Source organism: Bombus impatiens, unplaced genomic scaffold, assembly GCF_000188095.3.
Source record: "Bombus impatiens unplaced genomic scaffold, BIMP_2.2 scf_0036, whole genome shotgun sequence".
Classification (NCBI taxonomy): domain Eukaryota; kingdom Metazoa; phylum Arthropoda; class Insecta; order Hymenoptera; family Apidae; genus Bombus; species Bombus impatiens.
The window spans coordinates 108,415-129,205 of record NT_176455.1 but is presented as its reverse complement, the minus strand read 5'-3'; the positions used below and the strand labels follow the sequence as shown (position 1 = coordinate 129,205).

At 29.5% G+C, this 20,791-nt stretch overlaps 1 protein-coding gene across 5 annotated transcripts; it reads right to left on the bottom strand.

Annotated features, from left to right (window-relative positions):
• Positions 1-895: 895 nt before the first annotated feature.
• LOC100748988 (RING finger protein unkempt) lies at positions 896-20,588 on the bottom strand. Of its 5 annotated transcripts, none has more exons than XM_012389311.3 (12): positions 19,007-20,585; positions 18,409-18,618; positions 13,384-13,806; positions 13,080-13,303; positions 12,580-12,722; positions 12,319-12,495; positions 12,043-12,235; positions 11,695-11,966; positions 11,392-11,601; positions 11,143-11,298; positions 10,913-11,074; positions 896-10,649 (listed from the first exon to the last, which is right to left on the bottom strand). In XM_012389311.3, the coding sequence occupies exons 1-12, from the start codon at positions 19,063-19,065 to the stop codon at positions 10,491-10,493; spliced, it is 2,388 nt and encodes a 795-aa protein (XP_012244734.1). In that variant the 5' UTR covers positions 19,066-20,585; the 3' UTR covers positions 896-10,490. The 5 variants fall into 5 exon arrangements, with proteins under 5 accessions (XP_012244734.1, XP_012244738.1, XP_012244750.1 ...); XM_012389315.3 differs by having other exon boundaries at positions 12,580-12,710; XM_012389327.3 differs by having other exon boundaries at positions 12,580-12,710; positions 13,101-13,303.
• Between the last annotated feature and the right edge of the window lie 203 nt (positions 20,589-20,791).

The following is a 20,791-nucleotide window of genomic DNA, read 5'->3' as shown; positions in this document are numbered from 1 at the left end:
TCCAATGTATAATATCATAATGTATGAATCATGTATTTTTCAGAACATATGCATCCATATATGTATATGTGAAACACATATGTACTTACGTGCGTCATGTATCTGCGCATACATATAGGTACTTACATGACATACATGACTATATTTACCTATTTGCAACTTAGTGCATTGATCCATATGAATACATACATATGCACTATTTATTTTGTTAGCACATGTTTATATGTATGCATAAGTATAATCTTTGCAAGATATCATCTATCATGGAAGAAAATGACCTTAACTTTATCTTGGATGAAATTGTACCCTAGATTTTTTACGTTAGAAATCAATGAAGTCAAATAAATGTAATTAATTATTGTTACCGTTATTTCATATTAGATGAAGAGTAAAAAAATTATTATTTGTAGTAGTTACAAATAATTTCGATGGTACACTTATGGGATTATATTAAAACAAAATTTACATAAGGTGAAATTTCATTCATGATAACCTTTAAGGGTTAGTATTTCACAACGTAATATAATATTTAATAAAGAAAGTTCCAAAATATATGTTATAAGTAGATATATATGAACATATGGATTTCTTAAACATGTTGACTCTGGCGATTATAATTTATATATATTAATAATATAATTACATTTAATATTCTGTAATAAATGAAATAAGATGACTACACTATCTAAAAATGAGATTAATTATATATAGATGGTAACTACACATTTAGGCATATTTTTAAATAATGAAGTAATACAAACTAAACTTTATTAATAAATTTGTTAAAATTAGAAAACGATAAATTAAAAAGTTCAATAATTATTTAATATGTAATTGTTTTTGTATTTATTTACTGTTAATAATAGAAATAATAGTTTGCTAACATCATGGTACAGAAGTTATCAATATATTTTATTTTCAAATGATCAATTTTATTGATGTACAATATTCTTCTTTATAGTTCACTACCTAATAATAGCATAAGAAGCAATAATAAACATTTGTTCTACAAATTACGCCAGTAGATAATCATTATCCTTATATCTTCGTCAAAATTAATGTTATTCATATAAATATATGCATTATATATATATATATATTTATATATACACACACATACATATATGTATAAACTTTCAGTCATCAAGAAAATATTAGAACAAAATTTATTTACTAACATTCTAACTACAGCTATATTGTTAATTTAAATATGTTATTTAAAATTGTATTGCCAAAAATACGTGTCGTCAATATCAACTTCTTATTTCTTTTTTTTTTGTCATTTGCACACAAATGATGCTTCACTTTTTTTTCTTCATCATTCAATTTGTACTGACATTTATTAGAATTCGCCTACAACCGTTAATGACAACGAAAACTTACTGCATTTTATTTCTTTACATTTCAAGTAGTCTTTCTTTCGGTATGCGACCAGATATGAAACCTTATTCAATCATCGTGCAGATGCTAGTATATTATTGGTTTGTGAATAATTGCATCGGTTTTGGCAGGACACGAACATCAAAAATGCAAGCCCATATTACTTTTGTACTTCTATAAAAAATCTTCACGCGGAATGTGAAAATTATATTCTACTTTACGAAGTCTCGTTAATACTATAAATAGAAACAATAATTACAATTTGTCCAACATTTTTTGTTACCTTCTACATAAATGAAACATAGTCTTATTGTAAAATTTAAGAATTTAAACTTATATATATAAATTAAAAAAATTGATTTTGTCATAAAAAATAGAATACGTGAACAATCTTCAGTAATTGCAAGCTTGAATTTTGATATAAAAAAGAAGATTACTTGAAAATACGATTAAATATATATACAATTTTTATATAGAAATACTAATACTTATAGAACATATCAGAATTATATACGACAATCACATAAATATTTCATTATTTCCTTTCGTTGGGTTCTTTTGTTCAATCGCAAAAAGAAAGAAAAGAAAAGGTGATATGAATAACCGATCCAGCAACTTCACATTTTTGTATTAACCGCTGCACATAATAAATGCAATTTTAATGCATAATAAAAAGTATCGATAAATATACAAAATACTTTGTTCTTTAGTAACTACAAGGTACTGCCTGACATTCTAAACGACATATAAGATCTATAACACCAACCACTTCTTTCATAATTAATAATTAAATACCAAATATCGTTAACTGTAATGATATAATGTTTACCATTCGACTCGATTACGGAAAACGGTTATGCAATTGTTTGTTAATTAAAAGTTCAGTATTCTTTTGCTTTTAACTCGAATAATTACATGAAATCAATTTAAATGTAAAACAATTGTAGATTAACATTGTAATGAAAGATAAAACATTTTAGATCTCACTGATATTAAATTTGTAAATGAAATCATAAATTTCCATAATTAACGTTTCACCTCTCAAGTCGAATAGAAAAGTTTATTTATAAAAATCGTTATAATACGAAACACTATATATTAACATTTTGTTGTACGAGATGCTTGGTATACGACAATAATACTATACAGTCATCTTAAAATAATATTTTTCTGGTTGCTTTTATACTTCGATTAATTGATAGTGTATGTGTTTGTTTTTCTTTTCTTATTGGCAGCACCTTTGACTAACGTCGATTTAATGTAATTGAAATATTGCAATAATTTGTACAGAAACGGGCACTACCTCATTTTTTAATACTTCGTATTTTAAGTTTTCTTATTTATTATATAAAAAATTTATTATTACTAAATATTTGTTCTTGATACTCTATTAAAATAAGTATTCATAATTAAATGAATACTTTATTATTATTTATGTAGAAATATTATACATTACATAGTTACACACATTTAAATTGTTTAATAAAACTGTATGCTACACATTTGTCTTTACTCCATTCAAAAATGAGGTATTCATTAAATAAAATAATTGTTTTCAAAATTTACTAGTTAGAAGAGTAAATGAAAATTGTATCGATATAAGTCTACTATGATTATGAATAAATTTATAAATGTTTAAACAGTATTATTTTTCATCTTTCATGGACACATTTACAGATTTTATGTGTTAAACATTTATTTATTTAAAAACGTTATTTAAATTGTTTTCCTTTATGTACCATAGAATTTTGCCCGCCTCTGCTAAATGTTGCAAAATTTTGCACACCTTGATTAAGATAACTCTTCAATACATATAACTTTTGAATTTATAGAAAAATTAGCAATGATATGAGTTTAGCCTATACAAATTCACAATCATTGTATAAAAATGCACATACAGAAGTAACCACAACCAGAACAATCGTAGATATCCATGAATTTTTTTTATAATCTATCGTTATTATCTTGCAAATGTTGTTTCAATTATGTCTACTATATCCTTTTTGTGAGGGTGACCATTATCAATGGTTTACAGAGGCATTGTTTCTCAATATTACATTTGTTTGATTTAAAATAATGTTCTGTACAAATAATAGCATAGGAAAAATCGAACCATAAAAAATTGTACATAAAATATTTTCTACATTCTTCAAAGATTATCATCCAAATAATTATGGTCATTAGAATATAATATTCCAACCTTTTATAGAAATGAATTTTCATGTACAATTTTTATAAAGTTAACAGCAGCTTCTTTTCTATAATATACTATTCAGTATATTGTAATGTTATGATTGCAATAGATTTTGTAATACTGCTATAATGTGTTGCAGATTAAAATATGACAAAAACGTAAAACCCCAGAATTCTGTTACAAACTTTTACAGTTATATTTGCATTTCGATAATCGGTATTAATATTTCATTCTTATGAGATTATGAAATAAATATATTACAATAAACGTATTACACTATACTTTTAATAATTGTGGTCACCCCACAAAATGTTTATTGTACGAGCGGCGTATTCATTTTTCCCTTAAATATTACAAAGTTATATATCTTCTTTGCTGCTTTCCAGTTCTATATTTTAAGAAAATGGATCAATCGTGTTTCAGAAAATATCTTCTCGTTCGTACAACAGTTTCAGTAAAATATTTATTATCGCAATATAGATACATGCTTCATTATAGCACGAATATACTTTTTTTTCATCTATGTTAAATGTTTCTAAATTTGTTTCTTTGCACTGTAAGAGAACAACGTCTATATACGACAAGCTAGCTTAGTAATAAACATTTCCTCTCCTTCCGCAATATTTCAAATTATTTATTACTGCGCTTTAGGCTACATGCAAATATTATTGTGCCGGAAGACGGTGTTGTAATATTGCAAAAATATTAAAATATTTTAACGGACATATTTCTACACAATCCTGCATACCTAAGGGGGCGGAAATCGAGTTAACTACCAACAAACCTTGAGAATAAAGTTATACATAATTTAACTGAATTTAATTGCCATACTATGTAATTTCAACTTAAAGTATTAAGGTACATTTCAGCGAATAATGTCAATTGCAAATTAAAAATAACAGCTTCATCAATTCATTACTGCATACACGAAAAATAAATCCTGTTATTATATTTTATTTTTGTTTTCTTGTGTTTATCTAACTTCAAAGGTGTGTTTTTTAACTTGCCACTAACATTATTCATTATAAATTAACAAATTAGTGTTACTAGTTATACAAGCTTTAGACATTGAAGCTTTAACAAGAGATAGAGGAATAAATAATATCAGCGTTTGAATCTCCGTCACATCAGAAATGCAGAATTATCCATAGAAATTAGAAACATTAACAGATCACATTTGTTTCTCGCAAAACGTAACTTTATTACTTTCATAAATCTGTTGAAAATGGCACTGTTTACAGATTGTACCTTGTGCACTTTACTAACTGTTCTTCTCATTTTATTATTTGTTTTTGTATAGTTCCTTTATTTTCATCGATACTTGAATTTAAATATAAAACAGACCATTAACTGTTGAGTAATAAATAACCAATGATTCTTTTATTTTTTCTGTGGTATAGTAAGAGCTCGTGACGCAATTTTGTTAACATTATTTTGACACGAGGCATGAAATATTGTAATATGAGGATGCAAATGACTGACACATTTTCTTCAAAGGAATGAATAGGTAGTAATCGTTACAAAAATCTTATTAAAAATGATTAGCTCAATTTTTGCGTTGTGACACTTTTTTCCACTAATGTACTATTATAACTTTTCAATGTTCAGTCACTAGCAAAAATTGTAATATTATTTTCATTTAGTAATTGACAGCAAAGAATAAAATATGCATAATAATTTTAAAATGCAGAGTAGATAGAAAGAGAACACATGTCAAAATAATGCAAAATGAAATGACTCTTGTTTGTCATTGAAACATCTTCACGATTCTTACATAATTTGAGAATACAACATCGCTTCGATCAGAATGATTTCAAAAGTTTTATGGGCTTGCTGTATCTTATGCTCGAATGTGCAAGTTTCTTTCTTCTTAATTGTCAATACCTTTAATAATTGGATCATAAATAATGCATGTCGAGGATTCGTCAATGAGTGCGTCAATGAGCACAGTTGAAAGTTTTACAGCCTTCTCTCTTCTTTTTTTGTTTTTGTATGTAAAATATTTATATCTTCATAAATACCGACATACCGAACGATAAGATCTAAGTAGAGAAATTGTTATTACATAATCACAGTTGTACAGCCATTTGCTACCTCGTATTTAATACAAAAATGCTTAGATATCAGTACTGTAGAACTCGATTTCTTTTCCTTTTATGTGTATGTGTGTCTGTATGTTGTTCAGATTCATGTTAATTTCAGTCTGATCAAAAATGTTTGCATATTGTGTATCATAAAATGAAAAAAAGAAATTCTACCATTTAATTAGGAGAAAGTTGCCAATTAAAAGCCTACACAATCAAAATACACACGAGTTTACAATCTAAGCAGTTTTGCAGTATTATATTAACTGATAATAATATAAATATTTTAAAGAGCATACATTTCCATAATAATCGTAATAACACCAGACACGGTAAAATTGTATTATTATTAACAATGTGTCCACATTTGCAGAATGAAGAAAATAAAACAATGTGAGAGAAGATAGATTTAAACAGTAGCTAAAAGACGAATACGAAATATATAGTGGTAAATAGTAGTAAATAGTAATTGAATGAGAAAAAGAATGTATCCACTATTAGATTGTTCTTTCTTTGTCAAAATATTGAGCAGTTATTTTTGCAAACAAGAACACATTCTACGATCGATAGAAATCAATTTTAGTTTTAGTCAGAGTACTCTTGATTTATCGGAATTCATACTGCTATTATCTAAATAACAAATGCATTAGTCATATATCAAAATTACAAGTGATTAAAGGTAATACAGGTTTATAGCAAGTATCTTTAGTTATAAATTGTAATATAAATGTTCAGCAAATTTGTTCTTTTTTTGTTTAGATATTATATATTACTATTTTACGTAATTCATTATTGTACAATAATCTAATGATTATGTGTATGTTTTGCCGCCTGGAGTGTGCAGATAATTCTTTCTCAACATTAGGGAACCATCATCTGCCTATTCTTTGATCACGAATACTTCCCTTTTTAAAAAGAAAATGAAACAACTGGCAATCTCTGTAACGTTCAACTAGTGCATAAACAAGCGGTCACAATATGGCTCTTCTGGCTCTAGTAATGTTTAACACAAGAGAAGAATCATTCGCACAAAACAGAGCATGTAACGTTTTGTATTTGTATTATTGTAACTTGTCAAAAATATATTGTTCAATTTGATCTGCCCTATTGTTGGTTTTCTTTGTGCAGTGTTAGATGAAGACCAACTATATTGTTAATATTTTAGTAATTACCATTAACTTTATAAAGATTCATTTATATAAATATAGTTTTTTGACATTTAAGAGATTCAATATATTAAACATATATTTCAATTATAGTAAGAAAAAAATTATTATACATTTATAAGTATATAAAGACAATGTGTCAGTATCTAGAAGAATCTCTATCTCATAACGAGTTACATATTGTATACCAAAAATATGAAGAAAAATGATCATTAAAACCAACAATTGGGGCAGTGTATTATATAAATATTCAACTGTATGCTTTTTCTTTAGTACACGATATTAACTAATTTTTTTATTTGTTAATCTCCTATTAACCTATTTTGTAGCTAAATTTGTTGCTTTCACAATAATTTATGCTCTTAATAATTAATATTTTAATTGTGTTATTGTTATAAGTAAAATAGTATATATACATATATACATACATACATACATACATATATGTATATATATATACATATATATATATATCATAATTGTTTATAATATTTAATATTATATCATTCAGGAATATCTTTCCTAGGTTTTCATACGACTTGCCACAATCATAATGCACCTCATTATTATATAAAATAAAAGAAAAAAGAATTAAAAATAAAAAAAAACTTGCTATTCCATATGATCTTGATTATATTACTCTATTTTTTTGCTTAAACTCTTATTTGATTTCAAAGCATGAGATAATTAATCTTCAATAGCTACTATTATATTTAACTATATAACCCATTGGAGGGAACATCATAATTATGAGAAGTCGATGAAATAAGCATTCTTTATAAGTACAGTTTTCAATGGCAAACTAGTACCTTAATTGGTTAATCTCCTACTATTTCTATAAGATGATAGTGTGTGAACATTTCTTTTCTTTTATGAAAGCAAAAATAACAATAATAACAGTTATAAAAAATATTGACGACTTAAAAAGGAATCGCATTTAAGAATAGTATTTTCAAGATAAAATATATTCTAAGAATGCGAAGAGATAAACACCTCGTTTTCTTTTTATCATACCTGCTGTGATTGTAGTACTTATAAAGAATGCATTTAAAAACATAATTGAAAAATGCATTGTTATAGTGCTAAATTGATTAAATTCTAAATAGTACTTTGAAAATTATATCATGATATATACGATCTCGCGGGAGAAATTAAAATATTCATCTATCCATCATACTTGATGAAATATAATACATAGTTGGTATTTATAACAATATCATCCTCACTTTATGTTGACATTTTCTTTGTTATACACTTTGTTTTTTACCATTTTCATTCCATTTCATTTCTTTCTTTACAAACATAATCCTTTGATGGATCGTTTATACCATGATACGCAAAATTGTATGTTTTTAGTAACATCTATTATATTTTAATATTAATAATTTGTAATAAAAACGGACCTAATAAAAACATTTATTTCTTTTTTGGCCTCACTTTTTGATACTAAACTATGAAGATAATTGAAGAAAGGAGAAACAACAATCAGCTTCATTGTCGAGTTATTAAATATTTAAATAATTAAGTAAAGTTTGTTATAATACCCTCTTTTTTTCTGTTTCAATGAAATTTGTGTACTTTTTTATACCTTGTATTCTCATTTGGTAATATTGTGTTTGTTTTAAACAAGATTCATGACTTATGTGAAAAAGCTCTAATAATCCGCAAAAATATACGTCCTTTGAAATAATATATGTCCTTTGAAAAAAAGTCAATTTGTGCAGGGTATTATACATTTAAAATAATTTTAATTATATCGTAAATATTAAATAATAGTCTTTAAAATTGGTTATAGTAATGTTTTATGTCTATCAGGAAAAAATTTGATAATGTTGTCCTATCTATACTATTCATTTATACTTTAGGCAATATTTTACCTTCTTTCTTTCTTTACCATGAATGTATAGTCGCTTTATAATGTAATGATTACCAGCTACATATTCAAAATGAAAATGTTTTATAGAGCCGGTGTACAAAACGCAGTATTCACGCGTTTCATTGAAAAAAGTTAGTTGGCATGCTTTTTCAGTTGCATGTCGCTTATATCGAGCTGTAATACGTATGTCACATAATTATCGCTGGTATCATAAATATAAGTTACTCCTTCATCTTTTGATTAAATTGAAAAATCCTAAATATTCATAATATTTCTTACACCTAAAAATGTAAAAACTTATAACACAAAAATTGAGTTTAATTAATTTAGTAATGTACTTTTGTCGCAAAATTACGTTTCTTCATTACTATCACACACTACTTAATTTCAATAGTAAGTATATAACGTATTCATATACATATATATGTATATATATATATATATTCATTTATATGTATATTAAGCATACTTAAAGTTTAAAATGTAACATACTACATACCATATACAGAAGAGAAGCATAATGAAACATATACAAATGACTACCTACTAATTAAGATATTATCAACTATTAAGAGAGGAAAAAAGAAAAGAGAATAAAGAAATCGTACTGGTATAAAAATCTTAACTACCAACTATCACTGTTTTTCGATGTATCCAAAGTATAAAAACATTTTTTTAATGAATTATAATTTAAGTATATTTTATAGAAATTATAAAAGATGAAAAACAAAAAAATATATGTGTACATATATATCTAAGAAAAACAAAGAGAATAATGTCAAGAACATTGTAAGTTTGAAATAATACATATACCTTTCTTTTAACAATGAAATTGTTAAATGTATTATTTTCTTACATACTTTTCTTTTACGAATACCAATTCGTTTTTTGTTATAAATATGAGCAATTTTATTATTTTGTATAAAAATCTAGAAATCATATATATATATATATTCCTTATATAATACAGGTATCGATACTACCTTTTCAACCAAGGATATAAAATTTGTTAATACTTGTATTATTACCATCAGTACGGGTCAATTGAAAAATCCTATTTAAATATATATCTTTAAATACAATAGAAATATCATCTCTTGTGACATACGTTTAACAGCTCAACAATTGAGTGAAATTATTCTATAACTATTATATTGTGGGACATTAATCTTTTGTTGCGTTTAATTATGGTATTACAATTTTTTAAACAAATATATACTTTAGAGGTCCCAAAATTTTGTCCATCATTTATGATTATATTGTTTTTCTTTTCCTTCGCGTTACATTGTTTGTGTAACTGGCACACATGCGTGTTATTAAATGCTAACTATTTAGCTAGCACCCTGCTAGTAAATGTATCTTGTATTATATATTAATTAGTTTTCCATTTCAAGATCATTAATATGTGTCCTTAATATAAAGGATGTGATATCTGAATCTTGATGAATAGCTATATAGTAGCATGATGGTTGACACAAAAATGTATGACAAATACAGACTACGGAAACGAAGTCTTATCACATCCATATTCACTTTGGCGACAGTCAAATTATATATTTGAATAAATTTGTTCATCGTTTTTTTTTGTTTCTTTTTTCTATTGCGGTTGTACATGTATCGCAATACAAATTCTTTTAATTGTTCATTTTATATACCATCGCATTTAAAGTACCGGGAATTTACGTTGAAAATCCTAGTACTACTCACATTAGAATTATGAGGATATTTGTCTTGGTTATTAAGAAAGAATGGAGATTATAACAACGGGTGTTCTAACAAAATATTCGGACCTAACTTGTGGAGACAACCGGAGTCTGGCAGTACGGGCACTCTCGTTGATTTGGAGCGCACGTCGAGCAGACCACGTAGTGGTTACAGGGTGAGAGGGTAACAGTGCGATTTTGTTCTTCGCAAACCATGCACTTTGTTGCCGTTTCTCTGTACAGCACCTGGAACGGCAACAACTGAGCTACCTATAGTGTTTCCATTAATCAGATCGATCGCAAATAGATTAGACTTTACAATTCTATCAAAGATAATCTTGATTGCCAATTGGAACGTGTTTAATTGATAATAGAAGAAAATTCTGTTTGATGAAGATGAGGTAGCTGTAGAATCTAATTCTTTCGCATCCTCTTCAGATAAATTAATCATTATTCGCGAAACGCTTGATATACCAGCTATTCAAGCTGGCATGACAACTTTGTTTTACCTTTTCTACTTCTTCGAGATCCGAACGAAGCTGTGATTGAATTGATTTTAATGCAGCTATCGATAACGATCTGAGCTCACTTGTTCTTCTCAATGTGTGAAGGTATGGTCCACCACCAGACGCTTCATTTTCTACCCTTAATGCTTTCACTTGTAACAAGGCCTGTTAACAATTTTTATATTACCAACTTTATATATTTCACAGAAAAAACGAATATAGCTACTATTTACCTCATCTCTCTGCTGTTCAGCGATACTCGCTTTTCTTTTAGCCTCCTCACTTTCTAATTGCCATGCAGCGCAAGCAGCTCTAGCTTGATTAATACGTTCGTCCCACGTTGCTAGTTGCGCACGACTTGACGTCAATTCCTCCCTGAGCCTTTGTACCTAAGACAAATTAATGCAAACGATATGTCTCCTTTAAACTTTATTTTAGTTCATCAACAATAATGTTGAAATAAAAACTGGGGGAGTTCTAACCTCAGATAAAGATCCTGTGTTACTCGGACTAATGGAAAATGCATTAACCAATGGAGATGCTGGGAGAGGTTGAGTACGAGATGGAGACATTCCTTGATTCGTAAAATCAAATAAGCTACTATTAAATCCGCTAAGCTTAGAAGCTGAACTGCTAAGCTGTGAAATATGATTGCTAAATGGGTCTGATACTTGATTCATAAATGGCATAGTCTGAAATCAATGGAACAAAATAAAATATTAAAATAGTGCCAAGACATTCTTTTCTGCAACAGACGAAAGAACAGAATAAAATACTTCATTTACCGATTCTATTGAATCCTGGTGAGAAAATCTAGATCCAGTAAGAAAACCAGTCGAATGTAGATGCTGCAGTGGACTGGATGTTGATGGCGAAAAATTCGTAAGAACTGAACGTTCATTCATTCCAGGAATATTAACTGGTGCTGAGCTACCTAATAGTCCAGAACTTGCTAGGCCTGCTGATATTGAATTGCTAATTGGTGAATTCGTATCCCTATGAATTGATTCTACTAAATTTAAGGGGTCATCTAGATGTAACTCGTCTAATGCATTTCCTGAAAAGGAAAGAAATCATGATTAAAACTGGGTAAAAATATTCTTTTCCTTTATTCTTCCTTAACTTTACCTTACCTACTACAGATTCCACAGTATCATTTGGGTAAAATGAACTTGAAAGTGGTGAGACGGTAGTTGCTAATGAATGATTCCCTAAGGTTCCATTCAAACTATATGCACTATACAGGCCTTGTTTCAGTTGAGCTTTTTCTGCTTTCGTTAATAAAGGATCACTGTCTATTGCAACCACTTGTTTTCGTATTTCACCCTGTTTAATATTCGTAGAATTATTTGCTGGACCTTTATTAAATGTACAGATATTTGATTCCAGAACCAAATGGTCAAACTTACAACTTGCAAAAGAGAACTGGGATTATAAAGTATGCTTGTTAACTTTTGCTGATTGGAAGTGTTTACAGTGCTATTGGAATTGGAGTTATGAAGTTGAGCACCAGGAGCTTTACTGTGTGAACTGTTACTGCCAACGCTACTAGTACTTGCTGATTCTGATACTTCACCGCTTCCATTCTGTAATTTAAATATTTAATGATATCGCTAAATTATATATTATCTAAAAGAAATTCATTATTTTTAGGTACATAGTAGACTTACACTACTATCACTAAGTTGTTTATCCTTCTCATGACTGCGCTTATCGGGTGGAAGCGCATTGCTTAGAATATCTGCCAGATTGGTGCCACAATCTATAGGTACCGCCATGTCCCTCGCCAGGCTCATTTCTTCTGTTGGCAACACTGCTCCATCAGCACACCATACCAACGTCCCAATATATCAATTTTGAGAAGCAATTTTGAATACTAAGTTTAATCATTTACAAAAGGCCTATGTTTACCAAATAGAGAGAGAGAAAGAGAAAGAAAGAGAAAAAAAGAGAAAGAATTCTCAAAAGCAAATATAAAATGTTAAATAATTTTTATATAGAAGCAATTACAAGCGCTTTTATACATTAGTAGACTTTGCGCGTTACATGAATTTATTTTGATCAATTGCATATCAAGCGATTAAGTATTGTGAATGAAGCCAATAAAATATTATTAAAAAAAAAAAAGTTGCACGAAACTTACTAAAGTAGTAGTAACTGTTTTACGTACGGTTTATGAGGGTACACTCACGGTCAACATGTGCAAAAGCACAGAAGACTCCGCGTGGACAATATCCAGCTTGTTGTACATCATTACACTTTGTGGATTTGTATATCTCAGGATGGAATTGTTGTTCCGTACGTGTATGACAATATGTACAAGCATCTCCTTGTTCGCAATTGCCTGGTTCACCCCATTCTTCTCCATGTTTTACATTAGGACATGGTGTTGATCTAGAATGAAGTTTCAAGTTAGATACATTTGTAAATAGTTATTTTTAAAGTTTTTCTCAAATTTAGGGACAATTACTTACCTGTACTTGTACTTGCGTGGACTACGTCTTTTATCTTTACTGTTGTGATATTGTGGACAGGCATAGCCCTGACGACAAAGTCTTGGTGGACGTTTGCAAGGTTCTGTTTTGTAATTACTGAGTACATAATTCGTATCCTGCCATTTTGGATCTTCATTCATTAAGTTCCTTTCTTTGTCAAGTATGTTTGGTCCGTTAGAAGATGAATTAGGATCAGAATCAGGGTTCTCCAATGCCTGTATCTCCTTAATGTCATAAACAGGGGGACGAAGATCATGATTACCATGTGCAAAGGCACAATGAGGGCCATTCTTGACACAGAACCCACGTGTGTCTGTATCATGGACACACATGCAGGTTTTATAATAACGTAGGTGGTAACGCCTTTCTGTGTCGCCAGCAGTACGGTGAAGAAACGGACACCTGTTTAACAACAAAATTTATGTAAATTAATTGAAGAACAGCACCATAATGTATATAAAAAATGTACCATAAAAATGAAGATAACTTATTGAATAATTAACTATTATGAACTAATAGAATTTTACTAAATTAATGTTAATTAGGATATACAAATACATTAATTCAAAAGAATTGAATTTTAATACTACTCAATGTTAGACTAAATGTCAACTAAAAACTATTAAATATGGTTTGATAACAACATATTCAATGTAGGTCTTATAATACAGCATAAATTATGTAATGATTATATAAGAGACTATACAAATTCAATTTAATGATTTTTGGACATTACAAGGAACTCATTTTTTTAATAAGAATTACAACTTAATATGGTACGCGCATTTATGCTTTACGCGAGTTATTGTATCTTTTAAAATTTAACTTAGATTAGGAAAGAATGCAATATAATGCGGTAAACATTTAAAAATTTACGATAGTTATCAGAAAAACAAATACGACCTTGAACTTTCGATAGATAGTTTTATTTTCTGAGCTATAATTGTACCATAATGGTTTCGGAACATTTTACGGTGCAGCAACAAGGATTACCACATATAATTCTTTGTTGCCACCATGCCACGTAAGAGAAAATCAATATCAGTAGGCTCCTTTGTTTGGGAACTCGAGGCGCTGGATATTTTGGAGGGAAAACCGATCACAGATATTTTCATTTATTTTTTACATAAAATGTATATAGAAATATCTAAAATAAAATAATTTTTTAGCTAATTGTTTTTGTATTGTGAAAATAAAAATATAAAATCTTATTTAACAATACGTTATAATCTTCCATGAGATTAATGTTAAAAACATTTAAAAAAAGATTAATTTATCATAACTGATTTCAATTCAATTCTTTGGAATTTTTATTTCAGATAAAAATAGAATAATAAATGATTACAGTAACCATTATCGCAAACTTATGATTTATGAATGAAGAAAATCAACTAAAAATATAACGCTGCAAACAACGAATATTCAGCACACCCTTATCATAATTAATAATACGACAAATATATCCGTGCACGAATTAGTTATCAATTAAAAACTCGCTCACAATCTTGTGTTCTTCAGAGGGAAAGTTGATGCGATAAAAGTTAAATTGTGATAATTATTCTAAATTATATTAAACAAAACGTAATTTTCACGTAAATGGAAAAAAAATTCGATCTTGAATAAATATTTAATTCTTCCTTCTTAAATACGTTAATGTAATCACTTTGTATTTATATTTTTCTCCAAACTCAATAGAATATTCAAACTTATTTTAGCGTACATTGTATGTAAAAATGGATATAAATATTAATATACTAATAAAAATAATGATAATTTTTATTACTTAAATTTTTAAAACGTGTTTCAAATATTTATGTTAATAAATTAATTTAGAAAGGATTGTATCGATTTTGTTAATAGTTTGAATATAAAAATCTTTGTGGTATGTCTTAATAAGTATATAATGTAATAGCAAAAGTTAATAAAATGCTATAAAATCAATAATAACAGGTAATAAATAATAACAAATAATGCACAATTTGTTTTGCAAATTGTAACAAGCATAACGAAAACTTTTTAGCATAAAAATAATTCGTAAACATTTTTCACATTATTCCTGGCACATTTTTTATAAGCTTTTAAGTTGAACTTCGTCTATTAATGGTTTCACAAGCGTCTTAAAAGAAACTGGTTTCGTTTGTTTTCATTAACAGATAATAGGTTTTAATGTTTTTGGTGATAATTCTCGTAATTTTATTCATTCGTCTTAAAAGATCATCCATCAACGTCTACTTATTCGTTTGTGCTTCTTATTTGTTTATTTTACACACATATGAGTTCTACAATATTAATTAACAAATAAGAAATGATTAAAACAATACTCTTTTTAAAAATAATATTCTGAGAACAATAAATCAACGATAAATTTTTATCAAGCAAGGAATTATCAACAAGATAATTTAAAACAATGACCTAAATCTATGTCTCAATATCATATCCTGCATGGATATCTAGAATTAAACAAATTCGGGTTAATAGCCTCAATATTATGCAAATATACTTATATATTTCTTTTTTCATATTTCATAGTGAACAGTTAGACGCCATTTATATACTTCAAATATTTAATATCGATTTCAGAATATTTCATATCGAAAGCGTTACAATATTATAATACAAATTAAGAAGCAAAGGGACAAAAGTGTAATAGAGGAAATGATAACCTCGAAAAAAAGATGGCCGCGGAAGAAAGTGTAGTTATACGCCTGAAAGCATGGAGAAATTTCTGCTTAGTTTCGTTGGGTTATCTACAATGGATGACAACAGGTTAACAGCCGACGGTAGCTATATTCTATCAGCAATGGCGACTGGAAGCGTGTAAGCTTACATTCATAACAAGAGGAACATGACTCGCAATGTTTTAATTTGTTCGCTTCGATTCGATTGAATTAATCCAAAAACACGTTGCATTAATTAGTTTGAAAATAATGATTCGCGATTAAGCCGCAAAAACTAGTCAGAATCAATGAATATACCTATGTAACAGTTGATTCTTTTCCTTCCTTGCCTGTAGAATTTAGGTCAAATTTTCAACATACGTATTCTATAAGACAATCGAAACATAACCGTCGAATCTTTGAACTCTTTTGAATAAATACTTTAATTAAAAACATACTGTATTACGAAAAATTTTATAAAATGTAATTTTGAAACATTAAACATTAGATTTAAGATATTTTAATAATAGAACCACTGATAACTTAAGTAAAAGTGAAAAGAATAAATATTGCAAAAATTACTTAAATTCAAAAAAACATAATATTGCAAATGTATAGAATTACTAGAAACATTATGGATTTGTCATCTTGACTTCTTTGATAATTCTAGGGCTAAGAAAATGGAGTTGATCATTTTCTTCTCTAAAGAAATTTATGAAAGATGTCTTACTTTTTGAGTAAGAATGCAAACATTATCTATAAAAAATCTATAATCGATAGTGATAGCCGAATGTTTATACTTATTATTTTTTAGAAATATAAATTGTACCAGTTTTCTGTATATTGTCCTCTTTCAGTTTCTTATTTAGAAACATAAAAAAATTTATTAGAAAAATCTGTTTTTTCTGCGTGTTTGTATATGCATTAAATCTAATACGAACATATAAATGTATGCAATAAATAAATCACGGTTTGCATATACGCAATATTATGTTTATTAATTTTTTATTGTCATTCATATATTTGCAAACAATATCTACATATACATTGCACGTATTTCATTAAGGTAGAAGTTAAAATAACAAATAAAATAAAATAAAAGTACTACAGATGTTTATATAAAATCATATTCTTATAAACAAATGAAACCTAAATTAAGATGCATTTCATTTATTAAACATTATAATGAATACTTTTTACATAATTTCTTCATTTTTAATATTAAATTATCCACCTAATTTCTTTTCATATAATATTATCTACATTATTACATCTATAAATTTACTATATCTGTAATAAATATCTGTAATCTAGTCATAAGATGCGTGTAAATAAATGAAACTATTATGTCTACTATACACGTCCATACTGCTTTTCTGTCGTACACGAATCCGATATAAGAACGCAGCAATGTTTCGATCACTTTTGTTCGCTACATACATATATGTATGTTATATATTATATATATAACACATACGCATGCCCTCGAAAGTTACGTCGAAATTGGCCTCCTCTTCGTTACATAGGTTATTCTCAAAGAGATGTTACGTCGTTACGCATTACCACGCAGATGCATGTTACAACACGCGCGTGTCAACGACACAAAGAAATCCGATAGACCCCTCTGTTATTCTTTCACATCGATATCAGACTCGATCACGAAGAAACATTTTCATTCATACTTTAAAATTCATTTACGGTTTCCAAACTTGAGTAAGAATACGTTGCATGCTTTATAAGCAGAACAATGTTAATATGCTTACACACACGCGCGCGCGCGTAAGCACGCACATACATACACAACGAACAAAGAATAATAGATAACCATGTCTCTTTTCCTCTATAAAATTCGTAGGTGTTTCAAAGTGAAAGGATGATAATAAGAATCTTTTAATACGGAAAGATTAAATATTAAATACTACGTAAGTTTTGATGCCGTCGGCTGACTGCGACAAATCGATGTATCTGACATAAGAGATATAGTAATGTCGCGTTAACTGGCCAGAATTTTGCTTCGCTAACTGACCGTCTCTACTTCCACCACTTCGTCAAACTGATTTCTTGAAGTGAGTCTTTAATATTATATATGTAAAATAAACAAACATATCAATGTATCGATATCTCAGGTCTTATCCAATGAAGAGATAGATACTGGAGATTTCTCAGAAACGTACCTCTCTCGTTAACTGGCCAAGTAAGCTTTGATCTCGGTGGCCAATTAACGAAACACACAACTGTATCACTCGTAATACCCTCTACCGACGGACGAGTAATCCACCGATAGCGTAACCCCACGGTAAAAATGGTATATAATGTATACACAATGCTAACTGATAGATAAACTTACTCGTCTCCATCTGGACATATGCCGGTAGTCTCGTCGTACTTAGTGCAATAATTATCAGCGCTATAGTTGAAGGTGCGGTCCCTCTTTCTCACCGGTCTTCGCCTCCGCTGGTTCATAAAGTGCCAGTTGAAGCACGTGAAGGGTCGGTGTTGTGTGCATTTGCGCTGTATAAAGAGGGGACATTGTTCGACGCGAAATTCCTTCAAGTATCTGGAATGCGAATCCACAGAGCTACACATTATTTCGTGGCGTATTTTGACGCGCGCGTCGATGCCGCGCTGCTGTGCTCGCGCGGCCCTCCCTCTTTTATTCCGTTCTCTTTCGTTTTCTTTTCTCTTTTCGTTTTTATTTTATTTTATTTTATTTGCATATGGACATAGGCATATACGTATTTATCATTACGTGTATTTTTTTATTATATTATATTTTCATTAGAATTCTCTTTTTTTTGTTAAGCACTTCACTTTTTTATCATTATTATTATATTTAATTTTTATCCGAATCACGCACTCTTTCTTTCTTTCAGTACTCTCCGAAATTTCTTTTTTATCCAACACTTTTTTCTTTCACGTAGCACGCGCGACCGGCGCTTACTTACGTGTAATGATTCGCCTTTTCCGCCTGAGCTGTCAACAAAGGTTTAGAGTCGGACTTCATCTTGGACAACACAACCGAGCAACGCGCGCGCACACATAGACGGGGGCCGAGTCACACTCTCTCTCCTCTCCCGTTTTTTCTCGTCGTCCTCGTCGTCGTCGTCGTACCCGTCGTCGTCGTCGTCGTAAGCCGTCGCGTAGTCTGTCTTTCGCCCCTTCACCCCTCGCTAAACTTTCAACCATCTATCGGACACGGAATGCGGGACATAGGGTGCGCACGACGCAATACACATTATATGCGCCGAAACTATCCAATCCTTGTGCTCTCTCCCAGTCACGTGACTGCTTCTCTTTCAAGGTCATTGATGTTTTGGTTCGCTCCGTACCGTAAACACGCACCCGTGCTCAATGCTCGGCCTCTTACAATAAGAATTTGATTTTTCTACACTTTATCGATTCTGTATCAGGTCCTATTTCAGACTGATTTAATTATTTTTGTATGTGATTCTAGAGCTCTCCTATGTGTGGAAAAGAGAAGGACGCCGAAAATGCAACAATCGATTACTAAAGCTCGACCTCGATCGAGTTCCGATTCTATGCTACATTCTCACCGAAGCTGAGTCAACATCGTGTAACCAAGTCTTCTGCAAATACCGATTGCGTCTTATTTTTAATATTCTGTTAATAAATATATCAATTATATATGTAGTTTGTACGTTGATTCGTGTTAATGAAAATTCTTTCCTTTTCTTTAGGTTCGAATATACTTTCGATACATGCTTCGTGTGAATTATATATAAAGTACTATCGATATCTTCCTTTTCTTGTAATAGATTCGCTTATTCTCTTGCTTAATTTTTTACTGTTATTCAAATGTGGCTTACTTTAATATTTAATACTTCTTGAAAAATAAATGTATATAGGTTCTGATAAAAATAGTAATAGAATAAATTGAGAATGAATCAGTAAATGCTTGTTTTAATACGCGTTGCGTTGCGAAATATAAAATCATAAATGACACGCGTGAAAATGTCCGGCCTATTTATTTTGTTCATCGTAGCTGCATGTCGGTCTGTGATTCGGTATATCGATTCGATTGAAACGCCTCAGTTTTGTTCACACTCTCACTTTCACTTTCTACATCATACTGGATTTTGTATACTATGTTACTTCTTTGGTCACTGATCTAATACATTTCACAACTCCCTGGGCTTTTAACACACAATACTTAAAATGTATATCACAGGCACGTTTTCAGCTGCTCGCTAACGTAACTCGTTATCGTAAAGGTTACGCGTATGAATCATCATTTCTTATCGGTTCTTTACAACAATTTCGATACATATTTAGATACCTGTGTTGAGTACGGTCAAGCTTCATCGGTTTTTCCTCGACGATGATCGTCTAGACTTGTCCCGACCACGCTTCGTGACTTGTATCTGCGATATGCAACGTTTAACATCACCTTTCGCATCACCGAGAATTCGTCTATTTCCCCCCTCTTTCATAAATAAAACGTATTAAAAGCTTCCATTTCATTGTGACCAAAAGTTTCAACTTTTCTTACAAAGCGATTTTACGAGACCAATTCGATTTTTGATTTACAATTCTTCCCTTTTTCATAATTGTCGCTGCATTTATAATAAATTTCTCAAATTTACAATTTCCGCTTAAACGTCACACATATGAGGAAATACCGGTTTTCTGAGCATGCGCAATTGAGCGAATATGTGTTATGAACGAAATACGCAATTTCGACCAATCAGAGGGCAGATACGCAACAAATT

Coding starts and splice junctions, on each gene's coding strand:
- LOC100748988 (XM_012389311.3), bottom strand. CDS start 19,065: ATGAAGTCCGACTCTAAACCTTTGTTGACAGCTCAGGCGGAAAAGGCG. Junction 13,807..18,408: donor ATATGTCCAGATGGAGACGA/GTAAGTTTATCT, acceptor GTTGTTAAACAG/GTGTCCGTTTCTTCACCGTA. Junction 12,236..12,318: donor CCAGTTCTCTTTTGCAAGTT/GTAAGTTTGACC, acceptor AATATTAAACAG/GGTGAAATACGAAAACAAGT.